This window comes from Coptis chinensis, chromosome 3, assembly GCF_015680905.1.
Source record: "Coptis chinensis isolate HL-2020 chromosome 3, ASM1568090v1, whole genome shotgun sequence".
Lineage (NCBI taxonomy): Eukaryota > Viridiplantae > Streptophyta > Magnoliopsida > Ranunculales > Ranunculaceae > Coptis > Coptis chinensis.
The window spans coordinates 90,753,693-90,770,751 of record NC_141458.1 but is presented as its reverse complement, the minus strand read 5'-3'; the positions used below and the strand labels follow the sequence as shown (position 1 = coordinate 90,770,751).

Genomic DNA, 17,059 nt, shown 5'->3' with positions numbered 1-17,059 from the left:
TGATCAAGAACATTCTTAGTAGTGCAAAGATCTCTATCATGATTAATGGTGGACCGTGTGGGTTTTTTGGTACTGGCAGAGGACTTCGACAAGGGGATCCCCTATCACCGCTCCTATTTGCTATTGCTGAGGATGCGCTTAGCAGAAGCGTAATGAGACTGCAAACTTCTGGCATAACCATCCCCATGGCTTTCGTTGGGAATACATACTCTCCATCACACCTCCCGCTTTTGGATCTACATCATCCTTTTCGCCAATGGAAGTTTAAAAGGCCTCGATACTTGCGAGAATGCCCGAATGCTTACCAACTAGCGGCCGGATGACTCATCAACAAGGAAAAAAAGCAAGTTGTTCCTCGGAAGCATGATGACACCAAAAGAAGAAAGGTGGAAGGGCTATTTGACATAAAGGAAGGTTCATTGCTTGAAGTATACTTGGGGGTACCACTTTTCAAGGGACGTGTCACACAATCCAGCATGCAAATTCTAGTTGACAAGATCAAAAAGAGAGCAAGTGGATGGGCAGGAAAGCTACTTTCATTTCAGGGGAGAGTGGTCCTTGCGCGATCCCATTCTCGAACAAGATGCCAAGATATAACATGGGAATCTACAAATGGCCGAGACAAAGCATAAAGGAAGGGGAAAAAGCCATCAGAAACTTCATTTGGTCCGGAAACCCAGCAGTAAGTAGGACTATCACGCTAAAATGGGCAAAAGTGTGCAAGCCAAAGGAGGAAGGGGGTCTAGGTCTTAGACCCCTGAAGGAGTTAAACCTTGCTCTGCTCATGAAATTGGCATGGCAAATGACCACGGCGGACAACCGCTGGTCCGCGATATGGTGCGTAAATATAAATTGAAGCACTAAGAAGGTGGTTGGCTAGCCACAAATGCTCATCCATTTGGAAAGGGCTGAAATGGGCTTTGGAAGAAATGAAAGGGCATATGGGCTGGTCTATTGGCTCAGGTAGCACCCTAGATGTCTGGAGAGATGCGTGGGCTGGTACAAACTCGGCAATGGACCTGCAACCGCAATTTGACTGGAGTAATCATTCTTCAAAAGTCCGGGACCTGATGGTGAACAATCAATGGAGCTTTACTAATAGTCTGATCAATGTATTCGCTCGTCTTGATATGGATCTTAACTCTCTACTTCCTCCAAGTACTGAGACTGAGGATAGAAGAATCTGGAAACCAGATAAGGAAGGGAAATTCTCGGTGTCCTCTGCTTTCGACACAATCCGAGAGAAGGGGGCTGTGGTATGGTGGGGCAATACCATCTGGAACAGCTATGTGCACCCCAGAACAGCTGGAATTGCATGGAAAATATTCTAAAGAATCATTCCGACGGATGATAAGGTGAAGAGCAAAGGCATACCGATTGTTTCCAGATGTGACGGATGCAAAGAAGAGGAGGAGAGTTACGAGCATTTGCTATGGAGTCATCCCCATATCGCAAAAACACTTTGGGAATGGATTCTTCAAAAATTTCATTTGAATCCGCAATTAGCAACAGGGGAGATAGACATAAAGGGGCTTATCAAAGCTAAAAGGCTCGCAAGTCCTTTGATCAGAGAGCTATGGACTTCGGCAGTTCTAAGTATGCTAGTAGCCATTTGGAAGATGCGAAATTCTCAGAGATACAGCGACTCCAGCTTTAGTGCCGGACATATAAGGAACCAAGTAAGGAAGGGCATTCAAGTTACTGGGCGTCTGACCAAGAGTCACATGTACAACACTGCTGCCGATCTGGATATTCTACACTATTGGGACATCGAATGCAAGCCAAAGCCGTTCAAAGAAATCCAACAAGTAAGCTGGTACCCACCGGAACAAGGAGAGATTAAAATCAATTGTGACGGATGTTCACTTGGGAACCCGGGCCAAGGAGGAGCAGGTTTAACATTCAGAGATTACCAATCCAACTTACTTGGAATTCTGGCACAAGGACTCGAGGTGGTCACCAATTATGAGGCATAAAGCATCGCGGTTGTACTAGCAGCAGAGAGAGCAATCGCTCATGGCTGGAGGGTAATATGGATTGAAACAGACTCCCAATCGGTTGCTCAGTCTTTTGCAAATGGTCACATTGCATGGAAACTGAAAACTAGATGGGAAAGAGCCACTCAGAACTTGCTCTCCTACAGGATAACACACACGGTTGGAGAGAAGCCAACTTCGATCTTGATTCGCTGAAAAAGCATGGGGCTTACATTGGATATGGATGCATCGGAATGGAGTGAATCACGGCCATCTTTTGTACCCAAAATCGAGAGAGCCCCGATCAGGTGTATTTTCGATTTAGCTAAAGTACGCTCTGTCCTTTTTGTTAGGTGGTGGGAACCCCTCATGTAACATGTTAATGATTCTCCACCATGTAACCTTATATTTATATTAATATATTCACATTTTGCCTGCAAAAAAAAAGGTATCAATCCTACTCTAAATAACTAAGTGATGATAATAGAAATTCCTAATCTAAATTACTCTAATGGATGCAAGTAAAAGATATGGCTAAGTAATGCAGAATATATAGTTGATTTGGTTTGAGATTTAAACTATGCATAAAATAAACTAAATTAAATATATGAATATGAATCAAGAGAGAGAATATCTTGGGAGAGATGAATCCACCAAAATCATAGAATTAGTCTAATAGATCTACCTATCATGCTTAATATAAATCACCAATAGAAACTCACCATACCTACAAACCTTATGCTCATAACCATGATGATAATATGTGGCTTTCAACGTGCTTTCTATCTTTCCATCAAATACTTCTTCAATCTCCAATGATATCTTCTATCTAACCAAATTGTGCTTTAAGTGACATTCAATATACAACTCTAGGTGTCATGGAAAATCCACATGTGGCATTAACCATACAACTAATTGAGGTGCTATAAAGAATCCAATCATCACACTAGAACACTAAAAACTAGAAGAAAAGAATATAGGGTTTATGGTATTTGGCTCTACACAATCTTGAATTACCCTATAACCTCCTAACCTCCACAGGAGCATTAGATCAATGTATGAATAAGAAGAAACTCAATGAGGGATTTAAACTAAAACATGATAGAAGAAGAACTAAACTAAAATATACGAAAAAGACTTCATCTCCCCTCCCAATAGAAGGGAGATTAGCCCCTCATACTATGCTATGAACACAATATGAAAAAGAATAATCTTTATAGTTATTAATGGTGAAAAGGTCTGAGCTTTCTTCTCTCTTAATTCTAGATCTAAGATGCAAACACTAAATTTTCTAGATGATGTAAACTGAGGTTTTTGTGCCTTATATATTGGCTTACATGCTCGTCTGGATAGAGATCCGAATCCTATGTTTATTTGGTGTCAAACTCTCTGTAATATTTCTAGAAGCAATCTTGGAAAAGTTAAATTCGGTTGGACCAAAGTTGGACGTGGTCCACTTTTGGTTGCCTATGAGGCAGTATTTCCCTAGTCTGCAGACTTCGACACTTCGGTTCCTAATTCTTGTGAAACTCTGACTTCTTCTCCATGTTGATCTCATCTTCCTATGAAGTCTAAATTAAGGCTTTGAGATCAGATTGAAGACTCTTCTAACTCAATTATTATCCTCTTTTAGAGTCCCATTAGGCTTGGCACTTATGGAGACAAATATGACATTTTTACCTTTAGCTGTAATTCCTAGTGACTCCTTTTTAACTTGTTTGACTTTTTTTCCCTCCATATTTCATATTTAGGTTCTTTGACCTACAAAAACTCAAATTGCATCATATTAGAATATTTAAATATAAAATTGAGACTAACATACACATTATTGGGGTTATAAATCATTACTTTTGAGCACTTATCAGATGTAGACCTTGATAAAGGTTAGTGTTCGATTGTCGTTAAAGTTTTTTTTTATTTGATAAATATGCAGCAATTGGTGCATTGCCTCACAAGATATGCAGTGTATTTTTCTATTGTGCTTTTAAATTTACAATAGGAATCAAATGCATGTTATAACCCACCCCATTCATCTGACTGTCTTCCTAAGTTCCTATTATGCTATATTTTGGGCCCAGAGTCACCTCAATCGCATCTTTGTATAAATAGTAAATACTAAACAAACTTTCTTGTTAATTCTATAATATAATGATGATGTTTCGGGTTTTTAACAGCTACTGAGTGGACTATTCTTGGTTGCTTTTGGACAAATGGTCAAATCTATAGTGCAACATCTCGTCTTCTTGTACATGTAAGCGTTCGAAGTAGATTTAAAGTTTTGTGTAGTTCTAATGCATATTTTGGTCTAAATGAATTATAACAAACAAATTTTATTCAAATGGTGCTAACCTTGTTGCAATAATTAAGCACTTGATTCATGCTATTCTCGCTTTTTCTTTCTATTTGTTATTTTTATGTGATTATTGGAATCATGATTAATTTGCAAATTTTCCATGGCATAAAATAATTTTTTTTTGACAATTTGATAGGATTAGTCAATTTACTATACATACATGCTTTTGCCTTCAAGGCCTTCTTGGTGCATTTCATTAAGAAAAAGAAAATAGTTGGTTGTGTCTAGTCTTGAAGAAATGAGGGAATGTGAAACTAAAGGACATGCAATATCATGTAACCTTACATGAACTCCACTTTCTCATTCATTATTGAATTTGTGACTTTATGTGGCACAAAAGACTTTGACATGGGTGCTAAATATTGCCGGTGTGATATGTTTGAGCAATTTGCTTTAATAGTTTCGTTTTGTTCTCTTTTGTAAACAAAATTTTAGTGAGCTTCTTTATATTTATATTGTTGTATTATATCATTGCATTGATGAATTTCTACTGAAAACTTCGTCACCGGACCAAAAACATCAAGATTGCAAATCCCTTGGAGGAGGGGTGCAGGCTTGGCCCTGTTGTTAGTGGAGGGCAAGTATTGTAATTTTCTAATGTCGAACTTATTTTCTTTGAGAATTGTTCTGAATTCCAAATTTTTATTTTCAGAAATAACGAACTTATTTACTCGGCTATATTTTACTCATAAATCGCATCTCGTTAAACTCCACATCAATATGATGACGAAACATCCAATCAAAAGTCCAAGAAATGGCCCAAATAAGTGTAATTCGGATTGGCAGTTCAGTTTGATATATTATGGGAAAATGATCATAACTTTCTCTAGAAACCTTCGTTTTGTAAACCGTAATTTGGGTTGGAAACTAGACTTAATGAACTTTCTAGTGGTGTGTGTTATGTATTGAGAGACATCTTATGCAGGTTCAGGTTTGACTGTGAACCTAGGTGAAAATTATGATCAATTTTAATGCTTGTCTCTTCATATTCGAAGTTTGTGTTTAGTTATAAATTATCCAAGACTTGTATTGGAAGGGGAGATGTATTTTGAATGAAGTTATAGTAATTTTATTGAGAAGGAGTTCTTCTTGGTGCAACAACTCTTATCTCTTTGGCGGATTCCATCGAGTGGCGAGTCCTAGTAATTCAACTCTTATCTCTTTGGTGGATTTCCATAGGGTGGCAAGTTCTTTGGTTTCCTTTTAATTTTTTGTTTGTGTTTACTCTCTATTACACCATTCAAAACGGTGTCATATATGATATCTGGTAATTAACTGTAAAAAATTGCTAGAATTAAGAGTTCTATACTAAGAAACATGGACACTTCATATTCTTAAAAAATCCAGGTAATGGAACGCATGCACATAGACACTTGTGTCAGAAACACAAACACATGCATATGCTTTCAAACTAGGGTTTATTCTATAACCTAAAAAACTAAGAAAATAAAATCTATTATCATAGTTACAAGTCCATGATATGCCACTTTCGTTGTTATTTATTTGTAAGGAGGCACTTTCTAAGGTTCTGAGTCCAAGAATTAGTTGTGTAACTAAAGAATAGTTATAGTTTCTTTTTTTAATAGTTGTGTCGCCATGTCGGACTCTGACACGCATATGTGTGTCAATGTGATTTAGGTTCTATAGTACATGAACTTTTTAGAGATTTATCCCCATGAAAAATACGAATGCCTGCCTGTAAAAACCAACTGCCTAAGTGCCCCTGTCTGATTTTTATTATGTAAATCATGATAGAGTTTTCCATTATAAATTTCACTCTTTTGTTTACTATCAAAGCATTCTTAGTCTTATTATTTGGAAAGTTCTTTGTGTTCATGTATTTATTATCTTTTATTTCCACTTGTCCTCGAGTAATGCAGAACCTAATGAACGGATATGTGTTCAAAGGCAAACCAATGATCATACAATTTGGTCGTAATCCTGGTGATGAAAGAGCAAACTAAAGCTCCACTGCAGATGAAGACAAATCCATGCTGCTTGTTGTGGCCGGTTAAGTTTATTCTTATTCTCTTGTTCTCTTGTTCTCTAATTCTATCTGATGTGTGACTTTGGACTGAACTTTATAATTTTGCAGTAGTAAGCAAAGCTTAAGGAATAAGTTGTGCCGCTGACAAGCAGCAAAGCTTCTAGGCATTGCATAAAGCTATTACTTTCGGATTATCTGAGCTGTTGGAATCATGGATTTCCAGAGCTGATGGCAAAGTCATCTTGAGCAATTCATCTGGGAATCTCACCTAGCTTCTTGCTGTGGACATGTGGTTACTACTCTGTGACGTTCAAATGTTATCCCAAAATTTAGTTCACGGGTTAGTTCAACGGCATATAACTTCAGAACAACAGATGGGTCTCACTACATCTACCATATTCAGTGGTTTCAGATCTATGCGCTGCCCCGAAAGGATTTCAGAAGTCAAGTTAATAAAAAGAGAAACTGCAATGGGAGGGATTTGAGTGCTATTGATTTTGGCCAAGGGATACAGTGGGAGGGTTGTGTGTGAAAAGAGTTTACAGAAGCTTTGAATGCACTTGAAATATAAGTTTATGTCAAAAATGTTTTAAGTTTCATTTGTATTATACCAAGCTCTCCCACTGTGGATCAGTAATGTCTCTTGTTATATGTTGCCAGTGCATATACAGCAGTTTTGTCAAAGAATGTTGAGATTCTTTTGTATTTTTTTTTTATAATATGTTGTGTTAATCATCTCATTTGAGTGCTCCTCGCAGTGTGTCCTGTTAATCAGCTCATATGAGCTGATTCCCTATACCGGATAATGGATTCCCCAAAACATAACCTTATTTGTACTGTCCTAAGTAAACTATATTTATCTTAATATTAGAAACTTTATCGATCTTGTCCAACACCACGCCTCCTATTCCTAAGAATGTAAGAATGGTACAAGCTGCTGGTTCCTCCATGCGCTGCCTCCTTATTCTTTTAATTCCCGGGTGAATCTGATGTCATGGGACACGACCAGGGGCGGATGTAAAGGTTGGCTGACAGGGGCTGTAGCCCCCCCCAAACTTCTCCCAAAAAAAAAAGTAGTAGTAGGAATACTAGCCGTCTAGCCATAGGCCCACAAGTGACAAACACACACAATTCCAGTTTGACCGTCCTGTTTGTTTGCTGTTCCCACTTCCCAACTTTCTATTAGCGAAAACAAAGAAAAAAAAGAAATCACAACTCATAATAGAGGCCCACCGCCCATCACTATCTGTCTATTCCAGTTTCTCACAATTTACAATAAGAGATTCTCCAAAAAGTAAAACCGAACAAAAGAAACCGAAAGGTCAACCAAAAAAAAAAAATTGAAAGTTCGTTACTTTGTGTCGCACACTCGTACAGACGGTACTATTCACAAAAGAAAATTTTGTTCTATATTATTATCTTCTTCCAAATTTGCAGTTCCAATTCACTAATCTATTTTATCATTTTATTTCATATTCTTATTCATTAGCTAAGACTAAGGTAAATTGTTTTGTATTATGCCTATATTTTTTATTTCGTTATTGTTTTTCAATTTTCAAATACTAATGTGTTCTCTATTTGACTTATTGCCTTGTTAACTTATAGTTTATATTGGAGTATTAGATTGTCATTTAATTTTTTGTCTTATTTAATTAGTTGAATATTATTGTAGTTATTATTGTGATATTTTTTTTTTGTTTTTAGTATAGAGCAAACTATTGATTATGAAATTATTATGATTTATCTTAGGTAAGAATGTCTGAACATCAAGCTCGTAAGAAAATGAAAACCATGTTTTCCTTCTTTAAACCCAAAGATGTCACCCTAAAAATGATGTAACTTCTACATCATCTAGTCTTGATATTTCAAGACTTGATAGAGATGGCCAACCTCCTTCACAAGTTCAAGTTGTTGAAATTGAGCAAGTTGAACCTTCTCCTCAAGCCCAAAGAGTTAGTGTTGAAGAAGTTGACTCCACATCTTTATTTGAACGTGATCCGGTAAACGCATCAAAATATATAATTACCCGGTTAATCAACAAGATGATGTTCGACGAGAAGCTTTTGGAAAGGGCGGGTTACTTGAACTTCGATGAGAAAGAGTATCCATCCACCATATTCGGAAAAGCAAACTCGCCGGGTTCAACTCCTCTTGGTTCACACTATTTCCTTGGCTAGAGTACTCACTCCATACGGATAGAGCTTATTGTTTTCCATATTTTATATTTGAAACAAATCCGTCAAAGCGTCCCCGCATTCAAAATGTTGGAAGAAGATTAATAATGGAAAGAAGTGTTCCTTTTGCAACATGAAGGAAGTCCATGCTCACCCTCATAGGTCGGCGATGATAGCTTGTGAAAATTTCATGAATCCTTCTCGACATATAGATAATATGTTAAATACATTATCTAAAGAAGAGGTTGTTAAGAACCGTTTGCTAGTCAAAGCTATTCTTCGATTGTATTCAATTTCTTGCACTACAAGGGATTTCTTTTAGAGGCCATGACCGAGTCCAAAAAGTCAAAAAAATGGTGGAAATTTCAAAGGAGTGTTGGGATTTGCCTGCCGATGTTGAATGACAAAGGTTGCAGAATTATTAAAAGATGCTCAGAAATGCCACATATACCTCACATTCAATTCAAAAGACACTTTTGCATATCTATGCCGATAAAGTGAGAGAGAGAATTTGTGAGGAAATTGGTGATAAAATTTTGTGTCCTTGTTGATGAAGCACAAGATAATTCAAACAAGGAGCAAATGGCGGCATTGTCCTAAGATTTGTTGATAGAGGTGGTTTTGTTAGAGAGTATTTTCTTGGTATTGTTAGTGTTAAAGACACTTGTCCTTTAACTTTGAAAGAAGCTATATGCAATATCCTTGCTTTCGCCATAATTTGCATATTATAAATATGAGAGGTCAAGGTTATGATGGTGCTAGCAATATTGGAATGGATTACAAGCATTGTTTCGAAGGAGTGTCCATATGCATATTATGTGCATTGCTTTGCACATCGTCTACAACTTGCTCTAGTTGGGCTTCTAAAGATGTTTCTAAATGTTTGGTTATTTTTTTTTTCCAAGTTGGCTTCTATTGTTAATCTTCATGTTGCCCAAAAATAAAAAATATGGAAGATACTTTCGGAAAAATGAAATTGATATCTTTGGTAGCTAGTGGTGAACTTGTTCTTGGAAAAGGAGCTAATCAAGTTTCTACTTTGCAACGGCGGGGAGATACTAGATGGAGTTCTCATTTTGCTTCCGGTTTGTAGTTTGAAAGAGATGTTTGATTCAATTTGTATAGTTCTCGAAAGGCGTCATGAAGAACGGGTCAAGCAACTCTATCGTGGAGAAGTAAAGGTGCTATTCTTGCAATGAAAAGTTTTGAGTTTGTCTTTCTTTTTCATTTATTGCATAAGACTATGGGAATTACTAATGTCTTGTGTAAAGCCACGCAAGAAAAGTCCCAAGACATTTTAAATGCTATCGGCTTAATCGAAAAGCACTTCTTCAAGAATTAAGAGGATCTTCTTGGGGACGCTTTCCTTAGTGATGTGATTTTGTTTTGCAAAAACATGACATTGATATGCCCGATATGGGTGCTTTCGACACATGGCGGTACAGTGGAAGTCTTGCCAAAGAGAAGATTACATTACGTTGAGCACCACTACTACGTCCGAAGTTATTTAATCTTTGTAATAGATTACCCGGTTGGTGGAATTAAATAACAGATTTCGGAAGAAACAATAGAGCTTCTTTATCTTAGTTCGCTTTGGATCCGAAGATGCTTTTAAGTCCTTCAAAGATTGATGACATTTGCAAACTCAAGAGAAAAGTTTTATTGTGGAGACTTCCGCGAAAAACAAGAGATACATCTTTTGAGAAGTCAACCTGCAACATTACAAACTTGATGTGCTCAAGCATCCTCTTTTTCGAAGTTGTCTACCATCTCCTAATTATGTCAAAGACTAGTTGAAACAAGAAAGATCAATATCTATTATTTGATTGATAGATTGATTCGTCTTGTCTTGACACTTCCTCTTTCCACGGCAACTCTGAGAACGAGCATTCTCAGCTATGAAATTGCTCAAAACACGACTTCAGAACAAGATTGGGGATGAATTTCTTGCAGTTGCATGACTATTTACATTGAGCGGAAATTTGCTAAAGAAGTTGATTTGGATGTAATAATAGATGTATTTGATAAGAATCCACGCAGGTCAAAACTTCACTAGTGTGATGCTAATGTGCTATGTTATTCTTGCACATTTCTTTGTTATATTTGTCTAGGTCTATAGTGAAAACACTATTTTGTCCATTTTGGGTAAGGTAATAAAAGCGATAATTCTTTTGTTTATCAATGCTAGTTTATTGGTATTGGTTCCTAAAAAAATCTTTAAAGGTTAACTCCATGGCAGCCCCCCCTTATCTAAAATCCTAGATCCGCCCCTGGACACGACGTGAGCTTCTTAGACCCTAGTAGTCTAAAACATTGTCAGCATCATCAGCATAGGGCATTACCAATTAACAGAATGTCTTATGGTAGAAACGCTCCCCTGCATTCCTAAAATAATCGATTATATACGGAAGTCCTAAAGTAATTAGTTTCGATTTTCACCAAAGACCAAAATAGAAAAGCAAAAAGTTGTGAGCTCGAGATTATGGCTATTTTTTAGTTTGTGGGCATTCCATGCAATCTGAAGTTCAACCCTATTGTCTCACGCTGAAGGATAATTTAGTCCAAAGAACAAATCCAACCGAGCTAATATATGAATGCAACCATAAAACTCTCTCAGTAGGTTTGCAAAGCTATTCGAAGTAGCAAAAGTAAATACATTGGCGATCAAAACAAAACACTTAAAGCACAATAATAATCCATCACGAAAACTCTTGCTAAACATTGCTATTCACCGGAAGCTATATATAAGAAGAACTAATCAAAGAGTGAAACCCATGTCATCATTACTTTCTTCCTTCTCTTCCTTTTTCTCCTCGGTTGCGGTGCTTGCCCAGTAACATCCGACCACCAAAACTTGCGAACAGATGGCTCCACCACCACCACCACCAAACAATAACTTTGAAAGGCAAAGAAGGAGTGACAAGAGAAAAGGAAGAAGAAACCCACCGGATGAGTCGGAAAAAAAGCGGCTTGAACAAGTTTCCACTGCAACTCAAAGTTGATGAAGGCGATGCTTCTAAATCTCCTGAATCTGCTTTCCACTCCATACTTTCCCGAACTCTTGCGGACAAAAAGTGAACACTCCCATTCTTTCTTCTTCTTCTAAAAACAGAATTGTTATTATGACATGATGGTGAAATTCTCAAACCTCTTTTTGTCTCAAATCTCAAGAGTTTACAAACAAATTTAGTGCAATAAGATAACTACTACTACACTTAAATTTCTGAACATGCCAAGTTCATCAATAAAACAAGTGTTTCTTATCTAACATGCTTTTTGGCCAACCAGGCGGGGGTTAGGGCATTGCCAAGACATCATGTCTAGTAGCAATGACCAAGAACTGGGACAATGTCTTTCTTCACAATTGAGTACTTCTTCACTTCTATAGCTGGTAGGCCGATGATTCACTTTCTTCTATCCCACTAACTCAATACAAGGCCTATTAGCTGGAACTGCCAACTTTGACAAACAACGATCAACCTACGGTCATGAGAGTCGCGACTAATATCCACTCATGATCACCACAGCGGCTAATAGCCACTACTGATCACCCTGCAAAAACTAATACAACATAGTTAACGCCTTCTGAGTTTACTTTCGTTTAGTAAATATGGTCGATTGGTAAGAAAATATATCCTAGAAGATAAATGTAATTACCTGAGAAGGTGGAGGAGCTGTTGGAACCTTAGAAGAAGAAGTTGTTTGAAAAGAATTCAAGCAATAAATTCAATAATGAAATACTAAGATTTTAAAAATACTAATATTAAATAAGTATAAACATAGTTCAGGATATTGCAACCTTCCAAATATAACTACTCAATATGCAGTACCTACCTTGTGATTGAGGTTTAGGCCATGTACACGTAGTTTTTGTATGCCCTATTTCACTGAAATTTCCACACCTACTAATTCGAGATCATCCTTTCCTTTTATCATAATTCTCCGTAGCAACAAAACCACACGCACCTATATTAGAACAAAAATTAAGAATTATATTGAGCTTTGGAAACCAAAATTGAGCAAATGGTAGTACCTACCACTCGTAGAATGTATCTCCTCTTCTTCGCTCAAATCGGCTGATCGAGCACATTTCCTCACACGTTTTGAGTTTGTACTTGGACCTATTACACACACATAGCATTGTAGTTATTAAAAAAATAGAAGTACTAGCAACACAACATGTTTAAAAATTATAGTTCTTTAATAATATAGATACTTGTATTGGAAAAACTAAAGCGGTGAACATAACTAGTTACCCCCAATTTCTCGATGTAATTTTGGGCACGTGGGTTTTGTATGCCCAACAACACCACATTCGCCACAACTTTTCTTCCTTGTCTCATTGTGTCCTTTAAGTCTTTTTGGTCGACCCTTAGGTGCTACCTGGGGTGGATCACGTATCAGTTCTAAGTGGGCCGCATCTCCGTGAGTATCTAATGGCTCCTCAACGGGAACTTGAGGATTTTCTTCAGCAGTTGATGGGATCTCTTTTGACATAAGATAAGAATGTAAGAAATCTTTGAACTCTTCACCAGCTTCTTTAGTTTTGGAGGCCTTCAAACAAATATTCTTGCAAATCCCCATAAGCTCACTATAACAAATAGCAGAAGTTGCTTCATCATGAACATTAACTGAAGTAACAGTAGGAATGACTATTTTCACATGTCGCGTCCACCTCAATAAAATGTAACTAGAGGGTATTTCAGCGACGTCTTCATTTTTTAAGACGGAAATTATGTGTCGGCATGGAAAACCAAATGACTCAAATAGACCACAAGAACACTTAGCGTTTTGATCAACAACATTGTATTCCACAATAGACTTGCAGTGCCTATATAAATGACGATGCAAAGTGTAGTAACGAATATTGTCACCGTGATGATCCTTCATTGAATCAACAATGTACAATGCCTCTTGCTGCAATTGCATCTTAAACATATTAAAATCCGCCCGTGTATAGAAGGAGTTCACCTGATTTTCATACTCAGTCAGGTGGGTCACAATTACCGGCTTGGTTGTCAGAGTAATAACTTCTTCTTCATGCTCACGGTGCCGGATCTTCTCAAGTGCTAGATCCATTTTTCCATAGAGCTCAACCATTTTTAAACCAGGCTTTACATGAAGCCATATGACAGAGTTCATGCGTTCACAACGTTGGTTGGTTCTACAACCACCAAAGAATGAGCCTCGAAGATATGCCTCTACCCACCTCATCCTCTTTTTTTATATCTTCTTCACCCACTCATGGTCATGGACCTGGTGTGCTTCTAACAACTGTTCCCACATTTGGTCAAACTCTTCTTCTGAACATTTCATAAACATGAGTGAACAAAAGTCCCTTTGAAACCCAGAGACACGGACATTGTTAATACAATTTTTCAGAACGTGCCAAGCACATAAGCGATGTCTAGCACTAGGTAAGGTAGCTTTAATAGCCTTGCGAATTGCATGATCACCATCTGTTATGACCGACTTAGGTGCCTTGCCGCCCATCGCTGTAAGAAAACGCTCTAACGCCCAAATGTAAAACTGCTCTGACTCACTAGTCATAACTGCAAAACCAAATACAATAGTTTGTCTATGATTGTTCACTCCAGCAAATACGACAATTGGCATTTTGTATTGATTTGTTCGGTATGTTGAATCAAACAATAACACATCACCAAAACAGTTGTAATCTGCACGAGACGTGGAATCTACCGAGAACAATCTGACCAATTGGCTAAGTTCATTCAGCTCGTATGAGTAGTAAAATTCTAGATCAATCTTCGACTTGTTTTTCATGCAGGAAACAAGTGTGCTAGCTTCTCCATTCATGTAATAAATTTTCCTCATCCTGGTCATATAATTATACAAATCCTTTCTTATGTAACCAACTTTACAAAACTTGCCAGCCCTATAAACAAGTAAATCCATCACTTGACATTGTCTAATGCCCACATCAATTAGACTTTTTGCCAAAGCCGCATCTTCACTGCCCATCTTTCTATGTGAGCGACCAAATATCGAACTAAGATAAGGCACAAGTGGATGAGTGTGTTCAGCAACAAACTTATTAACAATCCACATATTGCATTTAATATCAAAAATCACTTCAAAAATCGCAAGACACTTGCATCTAGACAACTCACGTTGTTTCCTTTTGTGTTCCATATTAAAATATTTCGCCTCTCTCTCACCTTGGCACGAGCACACAAAATTTCTTTTAACCGGGATATCTTTATGAAATCGGTAGACACCCTTACGTACACTAAACCCAACAACCTTGGCATACTCGTTGTAGAACTCAAATGCCTCATTGCTGGTTTTAAAACGCATTGAAAACATGATTGCATTTTCATCTAGATCTTCCCCTCCCAACTTACCACTGAATAGATTGAAATCATCCTCATTAGTTTGTTCACTTCTTGCATTTGCTTCATTTGACTGTCCTTCAAAACCTTCAATTTCACTAACGTTATGGTCATCTGATTCATCTTCGTCTTCCAAACTCACATTGGTTGAACCTTCCACAATATTTATTTCGGTGTCTGAAGAATCACTTTCTTCATACGGACATGCATCATTACACATATTTGTAGCCCAATCTCCGTCTTCATTAGAGATATCCACCATCACTTGATCACTATAATATAAATATGCATTCATTACTTCTTGCACTATAAGTGGAAAATAAAATAAACAACAAATAAAGAGCATTATATATTTTGATTTGTGTTGTCTCTTAACGTTTTGGGATATTGAAATACATTATATATTTTGATTTGTGTGTGTGTGTCACAAAATATATTTTCTAATACTTAGTTTATTGCGTTGCTAACTCCAATTTAATTACTAGTGGTTATAATAACTCATGGAGATTGCATAATCAAACATAAACTTTGGAGTTTGGACCTGATACCAATGGAATTTGTAATTTCAATGCAGCCAAAATACCAAATACAAGAGTTACATTAGCATTATGTTTCACTCATTCACTACATTCTGCACTCTGCAGCATGAAAATTAACACAGAAAAAAGAGAGTAAATGAGTATCACTATGAGTTTGTGACTAAGCAAGACTTTGATCCACTATAATTGCTCATTTGTTGCATACCATAGAAAGAATATATTGCATTGCTCAGAACTTAGTGAATAAAAGAACTCGCCACACTACTAAATTTTCAATAAATAAGAGCTACATTAACAGAGGAGGCATGACCGTTGCACATATTTATTTGATATAGATTACGACCTGATGTACAACCATTTATATTCATATTGTGGATTCTGATGGCATCGATGCATTTATATAAAGGAAACCATGATATATGTGTGAAAGTCATAAACAAGCAAGAAAAGCAAACCATTGAACCAAAATATACATGTAAAAAACTTGTGTTTGCCATTGAAGACCAAGCACCACCATATGTAAATAATAGATATTTTGAAACTAGATATTAATTCACTAATCAATCCATAGAAAAATTTCATGAACTAAGCCTAAATTACTAAATACTCATAACCAAACCTGAAGGAGTACTGAAGGAGTATTTGAGAGATGCCCAATCCAGAGTTTGAAATGCAGAGGATTTCTCTTGTAAGATAGTGAGAAAGGGAATGGAGACGAACTTGATAGTTTAGTGGAGATGAACCTGAAAAGAGTATGAGATATTGGCGCTAACTGTTTTCCTTTTTTTTTTCGAACCAGCCCGAAGTAAATAGCGAAGTTTTATTTCACTTTCCAATTTCCACGATGTTATTAGATTAGATTAGTTTTTGGGTAAATTTGGTATTTCATGTAATTGTTTTTTTTTCCAACCAGTTTATCCGTTTAACAAGTTTGTATTGGATCATGGATTTCCCAACAAAAATCAGATGTGGGGCTGAGATTAGTGCACATTAGAATGCATTGAAATGCCTATGCATTGAAGCAAACCTCATTTTTTCTTCAATGCACATAAGTGTAAATGCACTCAATGTGTTCTGGACAGTTAATTTCGAATCTTTTATCAAAATTGAATAAGGATAAAACCGGTAGATCAGTTGTTTAACTTGCTACACCAAGTCATAAATATCTATGTGTCCTATTACTGACGGATCCCATATTGTGTTGGGCAGACTCCAAAAAAAAACAATTATTACAAGTGTGCCATTGGTCCTAAAAAGTCCAAAAAAAAAATATTACAAGTGTGTCATTGGTCTCAAAAATTGAATTCGAAAACCCCAAGCTTAAACGACCCGGCTAGGTCGTTTATTGTGCAAACCCAACGATGTGGTCACACCTTTTGTACTGAGTCCCCAACAATGTGGCCACACCGTTTGGACTAAGTCTCAAACGGTGTGGCCACATTGTTGGGGACTCAGTCCAAACGGCTTGGCCACACCGGTCAAGAGGCCAAAAAAACAGAACTTTATATTTTTTTCAAAGTTCAAATCCCAAACGGTGTGGCCATACCATTTGGACTAAGTCTCCAATGATATGGCTACACCGTTTGGACTAAGTCTCAAACGGTGTGGCCACATCGTTGGGGACTTAGTCCAAATGGTGTGGCCATATCGTTGGAGACTTAGTCCAAACGGTGGGAT

General features: G+C 37.1%; 1 protein-coding gene and 1 long non-coding RNA gene across 2 annotated transcripts; one reads left to right on the top strand and one right to left on the bottom strand.

Moving 5' to 3' along the window:
• Nucleotides 1-4,836: 4,836 nt before the first annotated feature.
• Nucleotides 4,837-7,051, top strand: LOC147511580 (uncharacterized). Its single transcript, XR_015217031.1, has 3 exons — nucleotides 4,837-4,910; nucleotides 6,210-6,339; nucleotides 6,425-7,051. It is a non-coding gene; the product is annotated as an uncharacterized LOC147511580 (long non-coding RNA).
• A 6,662-nt stretch (nucleotides 7,052-13,713) lies between these two features.
• Nucleotides 13,714-15,105, bottom strand: LOC147511579 (protein FAR1-RELATED SEQUENCE 5-like). Its single transcript, XM_086598511.1, has one exon. The coding sequence runs from the start codon at nucleotides 15,103-15,105 to the stop codon at nucleotides 13,714-13,716; it is 1,392 nt and encodes a 463-aa protein (XP_086454637.1).
• Nucleotides 15,106-17,059: the final 1,954 nt, after the last annotated feature.